The sequence below is a fragment of the Bombina bombina genome, chromosome 1, assembly GCF_027579735.1.
Source record: "Bombina bombina isolate aBomBom1 chromosome 1, aBomBom1.pri, whole genome shotgun sequence".
Classification (NCBI taxonomy): domain Eukaryota; kingdom Metazoa; phylum Chordata; class Amphibia; order Anura; family Bombinatoridae; genus Bombina; species Bombina bombina.
The window spans coordinates 755,301,022-755,314,137 of record NC_069499.1 but is presented as its reverse complement, the minus strand read 5'-3'; the positions used below and the strand labels follow the sequence as shown (position 1 = coordinate 755,314,137).

Below are 13,116 nucleotides of genomic sequence, written 5' to 3'. Positions count from 1 at the left end.
AAAGTAGGCTCGATAGTTTACAATCAAAATGAAAATGTGTGAGGCAAAAGGTGACGTAAGCAAATAAAAAGAGAACAAGGATGCTTAGCTAGGAGAATACCTGTACTAAAAACATGAGTATGACCTTTTTAATGGGCACACCACTCGGCTGATTTTTACTGACCACCTGATTAAATTAGCTAATATTTGTTTTCCTTATTGTTGGTTGCACAAATTATCATTAAAGGTACAGTAAACCTACCAAGTAATGTTGTATAATTCTGCACATAGTGCAGAATTATTTAACATTAGCTTAGCGCCAGCTTTCTAAAGCAAAAGACTGCAGAGATATTTTACTATGAAAAGGAATTTTACAGAACGCCGCTCCTGGCTCTATTGAGCAGGCCTGTTTTTTTTCCTAAGCGCATTGCAGGCATGCTGTCTAGTCACAGCGCGCATGATCGTGCTATTAAACTCAGGGTAGCTCACTCCCGCTCTTGTCTGGTAGCGGGATCAAGCTACATTGAGTTTAATGGCGCGATCGGGCCGGCTGTGACTAGACAGCGTGCCGCGACGTGCTTAGGAAAAAAACAGACCTGTACCATTAATTTTTTTCTTTGGATGGCTTAAAGGGACACGGAAGCCAATTTTTTCTTTTGTGATTTAGATAGAGCATGCAATTTTAAGCTACTTTTTAATTTACTCCTATTATCAATTTTTGTTTGGTTCAGAACTCTGGACAGCACTTTTTTTTATTGGTGGATGAATTTATACACCATTCAGAAAGAACAACCCAGGTTGTTCACTTAAAATGGGCCTGCATGTAAACTTACATTCTTGCATTTAAAATAAAGATAAGAAAATGATGAAAATGTGATAATAGGAGTAAATTAGAAAGTTGCTTAAAATGTCATGCTCTATCTGAATCACAAAAGAAAAAATGTGGGTTCAGTGTCCCTTTAAGTAACATTTACAGTATATATAACACAAAATATTATAATATTGCCAAGTATTTCAGTGCCCCCACCCAGCTATTTCATAATGCCTGCATATTGATGAGGGAATTTAGTGACTAACTATGTATGCAAGCAGTGATGACAAAAATGGTGTGACAAGGAATCTGTAGCTCTCTAGAAGCTCAAAGGCATGTACTGGAATGTGAGATAAATGGGAGTGTTTCCCCTGTCATATCAGTTGTAAGAAGCAGCTGATTCTAATCACAGGAGGATTATATAAAAGATTAACAGTTGGTGAAGTTTAGTGTATTTAGAACACAGTTTAGTATATTTGTGTAGAAAGGGAGAAATTATAATATTGTAAACTGTTATATGGATTGTATAGGATTATTAAGCAGCAATCAATTTTGTATTCTGCCTGCAAAGGAGTCAAATATCAATGTGTTTTATTAATAATATTTTACCACCAGTGCATTGCGCCTTGGTAGAAATAAAACGGATTCCAAGGGATAAATGCACACATTTATAGAATGCTGAGGACCTGAGATTCTACGTGTCTATACACCAAATTATATAAATATATATGTGTGTGTGTGCATGTAACTGTAACATTTCTAGCCAATGACTCCATTCTCCTTTCTGTATTCTATTACAGGGTCTGTTAAACTCGACCAGCTGAACAAGAGGGCGGAGTCTCTGTGTTAAATTGACAGTTCTTCAACTCTATAGTATAAAGGGAACGGAGGCAGGACCTCCGCTTGCGACTGACAGCTCTGCTTCAATTCGCTGGAAAAGAAAAGAAGGCGTGTATTGAACTTGTGATTGGCAACTTTGCCTCGTTCAGCTTTTATAAGAGAACGGCGGGGCCAAAGTGTGTTATTTACAGCTCTTCTGCACAAGTGGCTGTAAGAAATTGGGGGCGGACTCTACTCTTTGGATTGACAGCTTTGCTACTGTTTGTAGACGGACGGGGTGGGGTTATTTTCTGTGTTACTCTCTGTGGTGGGTGGATTTGCAATTGAGAGAAACATTGGGCGTTGCGACGTCAACACGTACAGGAGGAGGACGCCCGGAGCATGGGTCGGAAGCGGTGCGTGGGAGACTGTTCCAAGATGGCGGCGGGCTGCTGCGGTGTAAAGAAGCAGAAACTATCCAGCTCTCCGCCATCTAGCTCGGGCGGGCCACACTGTAACGGGGATAGCCAGTGCCGCGGGGCGGAGCTTGGACTTGGGGGCTCCGGCGGTGGGCCCGGGGGTAGCAGTCGGGTGAACGGCCTGGGCTGTGGGAACAGCCTATCCCCTGGCTGCGGGACATTATCTCCGGGCTGCGGCTCGAGCCTAAACCCCGGCTCCCGGAAAATGGTGGTATCGGCTGAGATGTGCTGCTTCTGCTTTGACGTATTGTACTGCCACCTATACGGATACCAGCCGCCCCGCACACCCCGCTTTACCAATGACCCATAGTAAGTACCGGCTTGGTCCCACTGGGTTTAATCACTGTTATGACAAAATTCATATTCACATATGTGGTGGAAAGAGTCTGGAAAGTTTAAATAAAAAAAGTGTCTATTGTTAAACGAGGCCAGGAAAATGGCCATAAAGGTCTTAAAATAGAGGCTGAATGGTAGGTGGGGCGTAAAGTCTGGTAGAGTCTTGAGAGGAAACCCTTTAATAAACACTGGGAAGGTGGAGCTGATGAAGACTAAAATTATATTTTGGTTTGGGTGGGGTTTGCAGATTCTGGGGATACAAATATTTTGAGGTACATGAAGGGTAGGGACTGCTTGGCTTTTTCTAATAGATGACAGACAAGCCCAGAGAAAGTAAACAGTTGGTATGTTAAGACAAAGAATAGGTGGACCTATGTAACATGGTTAAAGTGATAGTACAATTTACATGTTTTAAAATTTGGTCTGGAATCTAATATTTTACATACTTTAATTGATCACTTGTAATGAAGGTGCACTGTATTTTATTGCTATATTAATGCTGACAATCTGGCCACCACTATAGAACTTTTTTTTGTAAGCTAATTGGTTAAGCTGTTCTCCAATTGGTGCTCTAATTGCAAAATAAGTGCCGTATGGCTAGAGTACTGATTGGAGAACCTTTTAAACTATTAGCTCACAAATGCTAGATTAAAAAGTAAGTTACAACTCATCTTCGTTAGAAGTGATCAGTTAAAGTCCCTGTAAAATATCGCTTAAATTCCGGAACTGATTTTAAAACAAAGTTTACCATCACTTTGAAATGGAGTAATAAGCTTACAGTAGAAGGGGTGTGTAGTTTTGGGTAGGATGTGTCTGGGATAAATAGGAAGACTATATGGGCTCAGAATCTGAGGAGAAACTTACAAAGGAGTCAAATGATGTTAGGTTGCTTGGAGACACCCAGAGGATTAGAATAAGGTAGATGAGGATCAAGTGATGACTTGAGGATCTAGTTGATACAGTACAGTAGCCTAAAAAGAGCAGAGCATGATGGATAGATGATGCAGACTGCAAGGTAGGTAGTCTTGGTTAGGAAGTTGTAAATTAACACAACTGGCATTTCCCTGCATTCCAATGGGGGCCAAGTCACCCTTATATGGGTGATTTAATTTGCTCGATCAGTATTTTAAACAGATTGTAGTAGAACTTAAGCTATGTGAGCTATAATAAAAATGATTAAAACCTGTCATTTGTAATTCAATTCATGTTGGAAAGTTTGAGCCACTCTATACACAGTTGCAGTTTTGTATCAGTGTAACTACTGTGACCTAGCAGAACTTCTTAATACATCATGTCAGTCAGCGTGTTAGGCAGAGCCTTGGTAGCGTGAGCACATTGGAGATAAGCATGCAACATCTGGATCATATTTTGTAAATTAAAGGGACACTAAACCCACTTTTTCTTTCTTTCATGATTCAGATAGAGCATGCAACTTTCTAATTTACTCCTATTATTTTTTCTTCTTTCTCTTGCTATCTTTATTTAAAAAGCAGGAATGTGATGCATAGGCCCGGCCCATTTTTGTTTCAGAACCTGGGTTATGCTTGCTTATTGGTGGGTAAATGTAAGCCTCCAATGAGTAAGTGCTATCCATGGTGTTGAACCTAAAATGGGCTAGCTGCTAAGATTTACATTCCTGCTTTTAAAATAAAGATGGCAAGGGAACGACGAAAAATTAATAGGAGTAAATTAGAAAGTTGCTTAAATGTTATGTTCTATTTGGATCATGAAAGGGAAAATTTGGGTTGTCCCTTTTAAATAATAGGGTAGGAACAGGAGCTCAAGCTAATATTGGAGAGGGGGTAAAGTAAGTTGCAAGCAAATTGGGGGTGGGGGGTGGGAGTAGGTCAGTATAATAGGAAGCATATTGAGTTTGTGCTGTGGCAACAATTTTGAGGGACAAGTAGGGATTGGGTATGGGGTAAATTCCGATACAAAGTTGGGGAATAAAAAAGATAAATGCCATACTTGAATGGTGCAAGCAGCGCACACGCATGTAGAGAGAAAGCTGGAATGGTGAAAAGGACAAGCATAGGGTGAGAATGCCAGTTGAGGAGACCTGTGGCAGAAGTTGGGCTGGGAAACAGAGACAAGTAGCGACCAGATGGAGCATTGTGGAGAGGTGCAAGTAGAAGCTAGGATGGGAGGACCTAATTGGCAAGGTGCTTAGGCATCTGCAATTGGTTTGGAAAGCACATTGTCACTGTATGTACTTTATAACCAGTATTTTAGTTATATTTAGCTTAGCCACACAAATTGAGTCTTATTAGCTCTGGCATCTGTCAGTCTGTGGGTAATATGACCTGTAATTGCTAAAGAGGAAGGAGCCTTGGAGATTTTCTTTATCGTATTAGTTATGTCCCTAATTATGTTTCTAATCTGATTCCGTTTTGTATAATTTTTTTTTTTTTTTAACCTGCTTGTATAATTTATCTTTTATTGATTTGATACACTTTTTTTTTTTTTTTTTTATTTTTTTTTATTTTGACGATTTGTAAAGTCTATTAAATGTGTGAATACTCTTTGTGTGCTGTTCCAGAAAGCAACAGTATAAAGACTGTTATTTTAACTGAATTTATCAGTTTTTGATCAATAAATAAAAAAAATACGTTTCAACTGATTTATTGTTTCTTACTAAGGTAAACTGACATCCATCTAGTTTTTAAAGGTGTTGTAATCCAAAAAATTCTTTCATGACTTGGAGCATGTGATTTTAAACAACTTTCTATTTTTTCTTCATTCTCTTGGTATCTTTTGTTGAAAAGCAGGGGTGTATGCTTAGCAGCTGGCCCATTTCTGGAGCACTATATGGCAGCAGTTTTGCAAGAGTTATCCATTTGCAAGAGCACCAGACGGCAGCGCTATTTCCTGCAATATAGTGCTCCAGATGACTACCTAGATCTCTCCAACACAGAACATCATGGGAACAAAGCAAATCTGATAATTGAAGTTAATTGGAAACTTTATATTTTTAAATGGTATGCTCTGTCTAAATCACAAGATAATTTTTGGGTTTCATATCCATTTAACACACACAATGTGCATTGTTGGGTATAGCATTACATCTAATTGGGTCTGGTCATTACTTTGGCTTAAAACCTAAAGGACCAGTCAACACCATAGATTTGCATAATCGACAAATGCAAGATAACAAGACAATGCAATAGCACTTAGTCTGAACTTCAAATGAATAGTAGATTTTTTTTTTTTTTTTTTTCTGACAATTTTAAGTTATGTCTATTTCCACTCCCCCTGTACCATGTGACAGCCATCAGCCATTCACAAATGCATACACACTTATTCTTGCACATGCTCAGTAGGAGCTGGTGACTCAAAGTTTAAATATAAAAAGACTGTGTACATTTTGTTAATGGAAGTAAATGGGGAAAGTTGTTTAAAATGGCATGCTCTATCTGAATAATGAAATTTTGATTGTGTCCCTTAAAGTACATGTCACTTTGGAAGCGGTCGACCCCTTCCTGATCAACTTGCATTCTTCTCTATAATTGGTTAATATCTCTTACAGATTCTGCTTATTCATTGGTCATTGCCACTATTATACAAAAAAATTCTCCCTCTCACACTTTGCCCCTTGGTTTAAAGGGACATTGTACTCAGGGATGGAATGGATGAGTGCATTTAAACCCCCCCCCCCCCCAAAAAAAAACAACCTGTAAATTTTTTACTTATTTTCAATGATATGTTGTTCCTGCTGGAGTTTATTAAAGGGACATCAAACCCAAAATGATTTTCATTATTCAGAGAGCATACAATTTTAAATAACTTTCCAATTTACTTATCAATTTGCTTCATTCTTGTGATATCCTCTATTTAAGGAGCAGCAATACACTACTGGGAACAAGCTGTACATATCTGTAATTCTTTAAACTAATAAAAGTTAGATACCAAGGATATAGTCTAAGTCCTTGTATAAAAAAGAAAGGGGATTCAGCACTTTTTTTTTTTTTTTTTTTTTTTTTATATCCAAAATTATTTAATTGAAGGGACACTCGGGTTTTATTAAATTTTCATGATTCAGATACAGCATGTAATTTTTAACAACTTTCCAATTTACTTCCATTAAAAAAAGTGCAGTGTCTTGTATTTACTTTTTGAGTCACCAGCTCCTACTGAGCATCTGCAAGAATTCAGACTATACGTATATGCATTTGTGATTGGCTGATTGCTATCACATGGTACAGGGGGAGTGGAAATAGACATAACTTTGAAATTTGTTAGAAAAAAATTACTACTCTACTGAAATAGAGTAAATGCTATTGTATTGTCTTATCTTGCATTTGTTGATTATGCAAATCTACTGTGTTTACTGGTCCTTTAACCCCTTAATGACCGAGGACGTACGCCACACGTCCTCAGAAAAAAGGCAGTTAACGCCTGAGGACGTGTGGCGTACGTCCTCGGTTTGGAAAGCAGCTGGAAGCGATCCTCATCGCTTCCAGCTGCTTTCCGGTTATTGCAGGATGCCTCAATATCGAGGCATCCTGCAATAACAATTTGTACCCCTCCGGTGCAGAGAGAGCCACTCTGTGGCCCTCTCTACACCGGCCATCGATGGCCGCAATCGTTGGTGGGTGGGAGCTGCAGTGGGAGGCGGGGTGGGCGGCCATCGATGGCTTCAGATTCACAGAGGGGGGCGGGATCGGGGGCGGGAGAGTCAGGGGCGCGCACAGACACGCGCGCGTGCAGGGGGGATCGGCGGGCGGGCGCGTGCACGGGAGGGAGCGGGTGGGAACCACTTACACTACAGAAATAATTATGTAGTAAGTGGGAGGAAGAGGGGGAGTAAATGCCCCCAAAAACTAATCTAAGGGATCTGGGAGGGGGTGGGGGTAGGGGTTGGTCGTGGGGAAGCTACACTACAGCAAAATGTAAAAAAAATAAATACAAAAAGAGGAAAAAATATTGTTAACTGGGTACTGACAGACAGCTGCCAGTACCCAAGATGGCCCCCAATAAGGCAGGGGGGGGGGTTAGAGAGCTGTTTTTGGGGGGGATCAGGGAGGTTGGGGGCTAAGGGGGGATCCTACAAAGTAGCATATGTAAATATGCTAAAGATGTATTTTTTTTTTAAAAAAAAAAACTTTTATTTTAGTACTGGCAGACTTTCTGCCAGTACTTAAGATGGCGGGGACAATTGTGGGGTGGGGGAGGGAAGGGAGCTGTTTGGGAGATATCAGGGGGTCTGATGTGTCAGGTGGGAGGCTGATCTCTACACTAAAGCTAAAATTAACCCCGCAAGCTCCCTACAAACTACCTAATTAACCCCTTGACTGCTAGCCATAATACATGTGTGATGCGCAGCAGCACTTTGCGGCCTTCTAATTACCAAAAAGCAACCCCAAAGTCATATATGTCTGCTATTTCTGAACAAAGGGGATCCCAGAGAAGCATTTACAACTATTTGTGCCATAATTGCACATGCTGTTTGTAAATAATTTCAGTGAGAAACCTAAAATTGTGAAAAATTTAGCGTTTTTTTTAATTTGATTGCATTTGGCGGTGAAATGGTGGCATGAAATATACCAAAATGGGCCTAGATCAATACTTGGGGTTGTCTACTACACTACACTGAAGCTAAAATTAACCCTAGAAGCTCCCTACATGCTCCCTAATTAACCCCTTCACTGCTGGGCATAATACACGTGTGGTGCGCAGTCGCATTTAGCAGCCTTCTAATTATTAAAAAGCAAAACCAAAGCCATATATGTCTGCTATTTATGAACAAAGGGGATCCCAGAGAAGCATTTACAACCATGTATGCTATAATTGCATAAGTTTTTTGTAAATAATTTCAGTGAGAAACCTAAAGTTTGTGAAAAAAATTGTGAAAAAGTGAACATTTTTTTTTATTTGATCGCATTTGGCGGTGAAATGGTGGCATGAAATATACCAAAATGGGCCTAGATCAATACTTTGGGATGTCTTCTAAAAAAAAATATATACATGTCAAGGGATATTCAGGGATTCCTGAAAGATATCAGTGTTCCAATGTAACTAGCGCTAATTTTGAAAAAAAGTGGTTTGGAAATAGCAAAGTGCTACTTGTATTTATGGCCCTATAACTTGCAAAAAAAGCAAAGAACATGTAAACATTGGGTATTTCTAAACTCAGGACAAAATTTAGAAACTATTTAGCATGGTTTTTGTTTGGTGGTTGTAGATGTATAACAGATTTTGGGGGTCAAAGTTAGAAAAAGTGTGTTTTTTTCTATTTTTTCCTCATATTTTATAAAAAAATTTATAGTAAATTATAAGATATGAGGAAAATAATGGTATATTTTGAAAGTCCATTTAATGGCGAGAAAAACGGTATATAATATGTGTGGGTACATTAAATGAGCAAGGGGAAAATTACAGCTAAACACAAACACCGCAGAAATGTAAAAATAGCCTTGGTCCCAAACGGACAGAAAATGGAAAAGTGCTGTGGTCATTAAGGGGTTAATACATATTCATTGAAAGGCACATTCTGTCATCATGGCAAAAACACACATCCCTGAATACAAGATGCAACCAAGTCGTGTATATAGAGGAAAGTACAAAAGAAAATAGCAGTACATATCAAAACATTCAACAATATAAAATTGATAAGCGGATCTGGCATCCCAGATAAATTGGCTTAACATGCAGCACCCTGCTGTACCAAACCCTGTGTAATTACAGGCCACGTCTGGGCAGGTTGTCATGGGGATCTATGCATGCACAACAGTTAGTGATACGGATCGATGGAGTAACGAGACAAATGTGCTTAACATGAAAAACGGAATCACAGCCAAAGTTTCAATTTTCAGAAGAACGTTGGTTGCTTATTGCTATGTTAGAGCAAGCTTGTATGCAGTAGTATATCAATGGTTTAAGCAAAGCGAGCAAGCAAGATGTTTCATCTCATGCAGAGGGATGCAGCTTGAGGAGGAAGCAAGTAGAAAAGTAGTGAGAGCAGTCCGGACAGCAAGCAACACCAAGCAAGCTCCACATCAGCGGTTCTGTGTCTACAACTACATAATACCTCTCCTAAGTATAGTTGCCTCCATAAGAGAACATCCACGCTGTTACCAGTTAGTCCACATCAAATCTCTGCAGTGAAATCCCATGTAAGCACATGGAAATCTTGAAAGCCACACATCGGGTGTCAGAGCGCCTAGCCACCACCTACACGCTTTTCACTCCCATTGGCTGATCAACGGGGCTTCGTCATGAGAGAATGTGCCTTTCAACGAATATGTATTAATAAAATAATTTTGGGTGGTATTTGAGTGCCGAAGACCCTTTCCTTTTTTTTTTTTTTTTTAATACGACAACTATATCCTTGGTATCTAACTTGCTATAGTTTAAAGAAATATAGCTCAATTGGGTCTGCACCAAACTATCTATATATTAATACCCATTGCTAAAAAAAATATTGTTGAGCCGGTGTCTTAAAATAAAACGTCTACCATAGGAATTTGTATACTACGTCACTTCCGGTGACGTATAGTTAGCTGGTGGAGGTTTGTAGCGCTCACTGCACATGCACTAGAGGCACAAACTCCTTACAACAGCTGATGAGAATTTGATCAATTATGTGACACGCGCACGTTACTAATCATTGAACATTGGTGGAGTTATGTGTCTGCCTGTCAGGGGAGTGGATGCAGGATATGATGTTGAGCATAATGACACTACGAGTGTATAGTAAAACAGCATGGTAAACTATGCATTTGTATTGTAGACGTTTTAATTTAAAACACCGGAGCTCTATTTTATGCTTTGATCTCTGTAATGTGTGTCAGTACAGATCCTGGGTATGGATTGGGATGGGTGTGAGAGAGAGGCCGAATCAGTGATATTAATGTTTTCCAGCGCTTGTCGATTTCCAGCTGTCTTTTTTTTAAGGGTCCAGCCCTTTATGGAGAAGTCCTGTGTCTTAAATGAAAACGTCTACAATACAAATGCATAGTTTACAATGCTGTTTTACTATACACTCGTAGTGTCATTATGCTCAACATCATATCCTGCATCCACTCCCCTGACAGGCAGACGCAACTTCACCAATGTACCCAGACTCCCTTAACCAAACATGGAATAGCTACTCAATGTTCAGCTATCACCCTAGCTGGTTCAATGATTAGTAACGTGCGCGTGCCACATAATTGATCGTATTCTAATCAGCTTTTGTTCGGAGTTTGTGCCTCAGGCGCAGTGAGCGCCACAAACCTTCACCAGCTGACAAACGTCACCGGAAGTGATGAGGTATATACATTCCTACGGAGTAGACGGATTCCTTTAGAACACCGGTTCCCCTGTTTGACATTTGTACATATCTGTAAACCAATGACAAGAGGTATATATGTGCAGCCACAAATCGGCTAGCTCCTGAGCATATCTAGGTATGCTTTTCTACAAAGAATTCCAAGAGAACTAAGCAAATTAGATAATAGTGCATGAAATTTTAAACAACTTTCCAATTTACTTCTAACTAAATCATGAAAGCTAAAATTTGGGTTTCATATTCCTTTAAATTGTTTACAAGTAACACCTTTACTTTTATTTTATTTAAAATGGTTATTGGTGCATTTTATTTAAAATTAGCAATTGTCAATGCAATATTGTGGTTTCAAGTATGGGATCAGATCATGGGGGACTCCCTACAATGTTAGACACGCCCCCAGTCAATTATCCCTTTATTTAAAGGGACAGGCAACCCCACATTTTTCTTTAATTATTCAGATAGAGAATACAATTTTAAACAAGTTTCCAGTTTACTTAAATTAAGTTTTAGTTCTCATGTTCTTTGTTGAAGAGAGTTAGCCTGCACATGCCTGAAGCACTACATGAGCGGAAATAGTGCTGTTGCTAATGTAGAACATTGTTGCAAAACTGTTGCCATATAGTGCTGCAGATACGTGCACACTCCTGAGCTTACATCCCTGCCTACTTTTGAACAAAGGATAACAAGAAAACAAAATGTGATAGAAGTACATTGGAAAGTTGTTTAAAATTGTATCTATCTGTATCATGATATATATATATATATATATATATATATATATATATATATAATTTTATTTTTTTTCCCTTAAAGGGACACTAAACTCAAACATTTTCTTTCATGATTGAAGTAGAGAATACAATTTTATAAACAACATTCCAATTTACTTTAATTATCTAATTTGCTTTATTCTTTAGATATCTATTGTTGAAGAAATTGCAATGCACATGGGTGAGCCAATCACACGAGGCATCTATGTGCAGCAGCTACTGAGCCTGTCTAGATATGCTTTCCAGCAAAGGATATTAAGAGAACGAAGCAAGTTAGATAATAGAAGTAAATTAGAAAGTTGTTTAAAATTGCATCCTCCTTCTAAATCATGAGAGAAAAAAATTGGGTTTCATGTCCCTTTAAAGCAGGAGTCTGCAGGACACATTTTAAGCCTCTGCAGACTGCTCCCTTATCTCATTGCTTTTTACAAATTTGCATTTTAGCCAATTCATGCTGGTTTTGGGGCATAGAAACAGAGGTTTAGAGTTTATACATCTGAAAGGGACAGTTTACCTTGAATTTTTTTTTTCTTCCCCTTACTGTGTTTCCAATTACTTATTTTTAACAACGGCAGAGTATAAAATGTATGAGTGCATTTTAAGGTTTATTTGTGTATATGAAAAGCCACAACCTAATAAAATGGGTTGAGCTTGTATGTAGATATAATCTGATCTCATTACTTTATCACATTGTGTACATATACATGCTTCTTTATCATATATCTGTCTGTAAACCAAAGGCCAATACTTGGAGAGAACAATGGAAAATTTAATATTTTATTACCTTGCCTCTTCTATACCCCACTGGGAGTGTAACTTCTTTTGCTGGCTGTGTTTACAGTTAACCTATAGCTTGGACCTAAGGCCAGAAACTTTCAAAATAGGTGGGGATACCACAGGCTAAATTAACCATTTCAAATGCCAATATAAATGAGAAGAAAATACTTGTAAACAATTTAATACACTCCAGCAGGTAAATTGGATCAGAGAGAACAAATTAAGGGGGATATTTTTTTGAGTAAACTGTCCCTTTTAATATAACAATGTTGGTTGTGCAAAACGGGAGTATAGGTAGTAAAGGCGTAATCTGTGTTTTTAAACAATGAAAAAAATCATGTAGACCCATTGTGTATAGTCAGATCAGATAAGGAGGTCTTTGTGAATAGATAGGGAGACAAGATTAGGTTTGCTGTTCTTGTTAACTCGGCACATTTAGGGCTAGATTTATGAAGCCCCTACGGCAGCAAGTTCTCACTAGAACTTGCTCGCCGTGATTTATCAAGCAGCGGTCACAAGATCGCTGTTCGCCACCTCTAAACTGGCGAAATTCAATCTCCTTGGTCGAGTTTTGTGCTTGATTTTCTTCTGTGATATGGGCTTCTAAGCATTTTTGAAGCCCGATTCCTGAGTACAGCGAATGTCAGAGGGATGTGGAGAGTATCACCTATTGAATGAAATGATTTTCCTAACGGGGGTTTATTTCATAGGTTCTCTGTTGGTCGTAGAGATTCATATCCTACCTCCCTTTTCAGATCGACGATATACTCTCATATACCATTACCTCTACTGATAACCGTTTCAGTACTGGTTTGGCTATCTGCTATATGTGGATGGGTGTCTTTCGGTAAGTATGTTTTTATTGCTTAAGACACC

General features: G+C 38.9%; 1 protein-coding gene across 2 annotated transcripts in view; it reads left to right on the top strand.

Moving 5' to 3' along the window:
* The window catches only part of AMMECR1 (AMMECR nuclear protein 1), a 675,476-nt gene that overhangs the window by 231,361 nt on the left and 430,999 nt on the right, over positions 1-13,116 (top strand). For both annotated transcript variants that reach the window (XM_053699304.1, XM_053699305.1), the window contains one exon: positions 1,591-2,397. In XM_053699304.1, coding sequence (XP_053555279.1) covers positions 2,012-2,397 — 386 coding nt within the window. In that variant the 5' untranslated portion in view covers positions 1,591-2,011. The remainder of the gene's footprint in view (positions 1-1,590; positions 2,398-13,116) is intronic.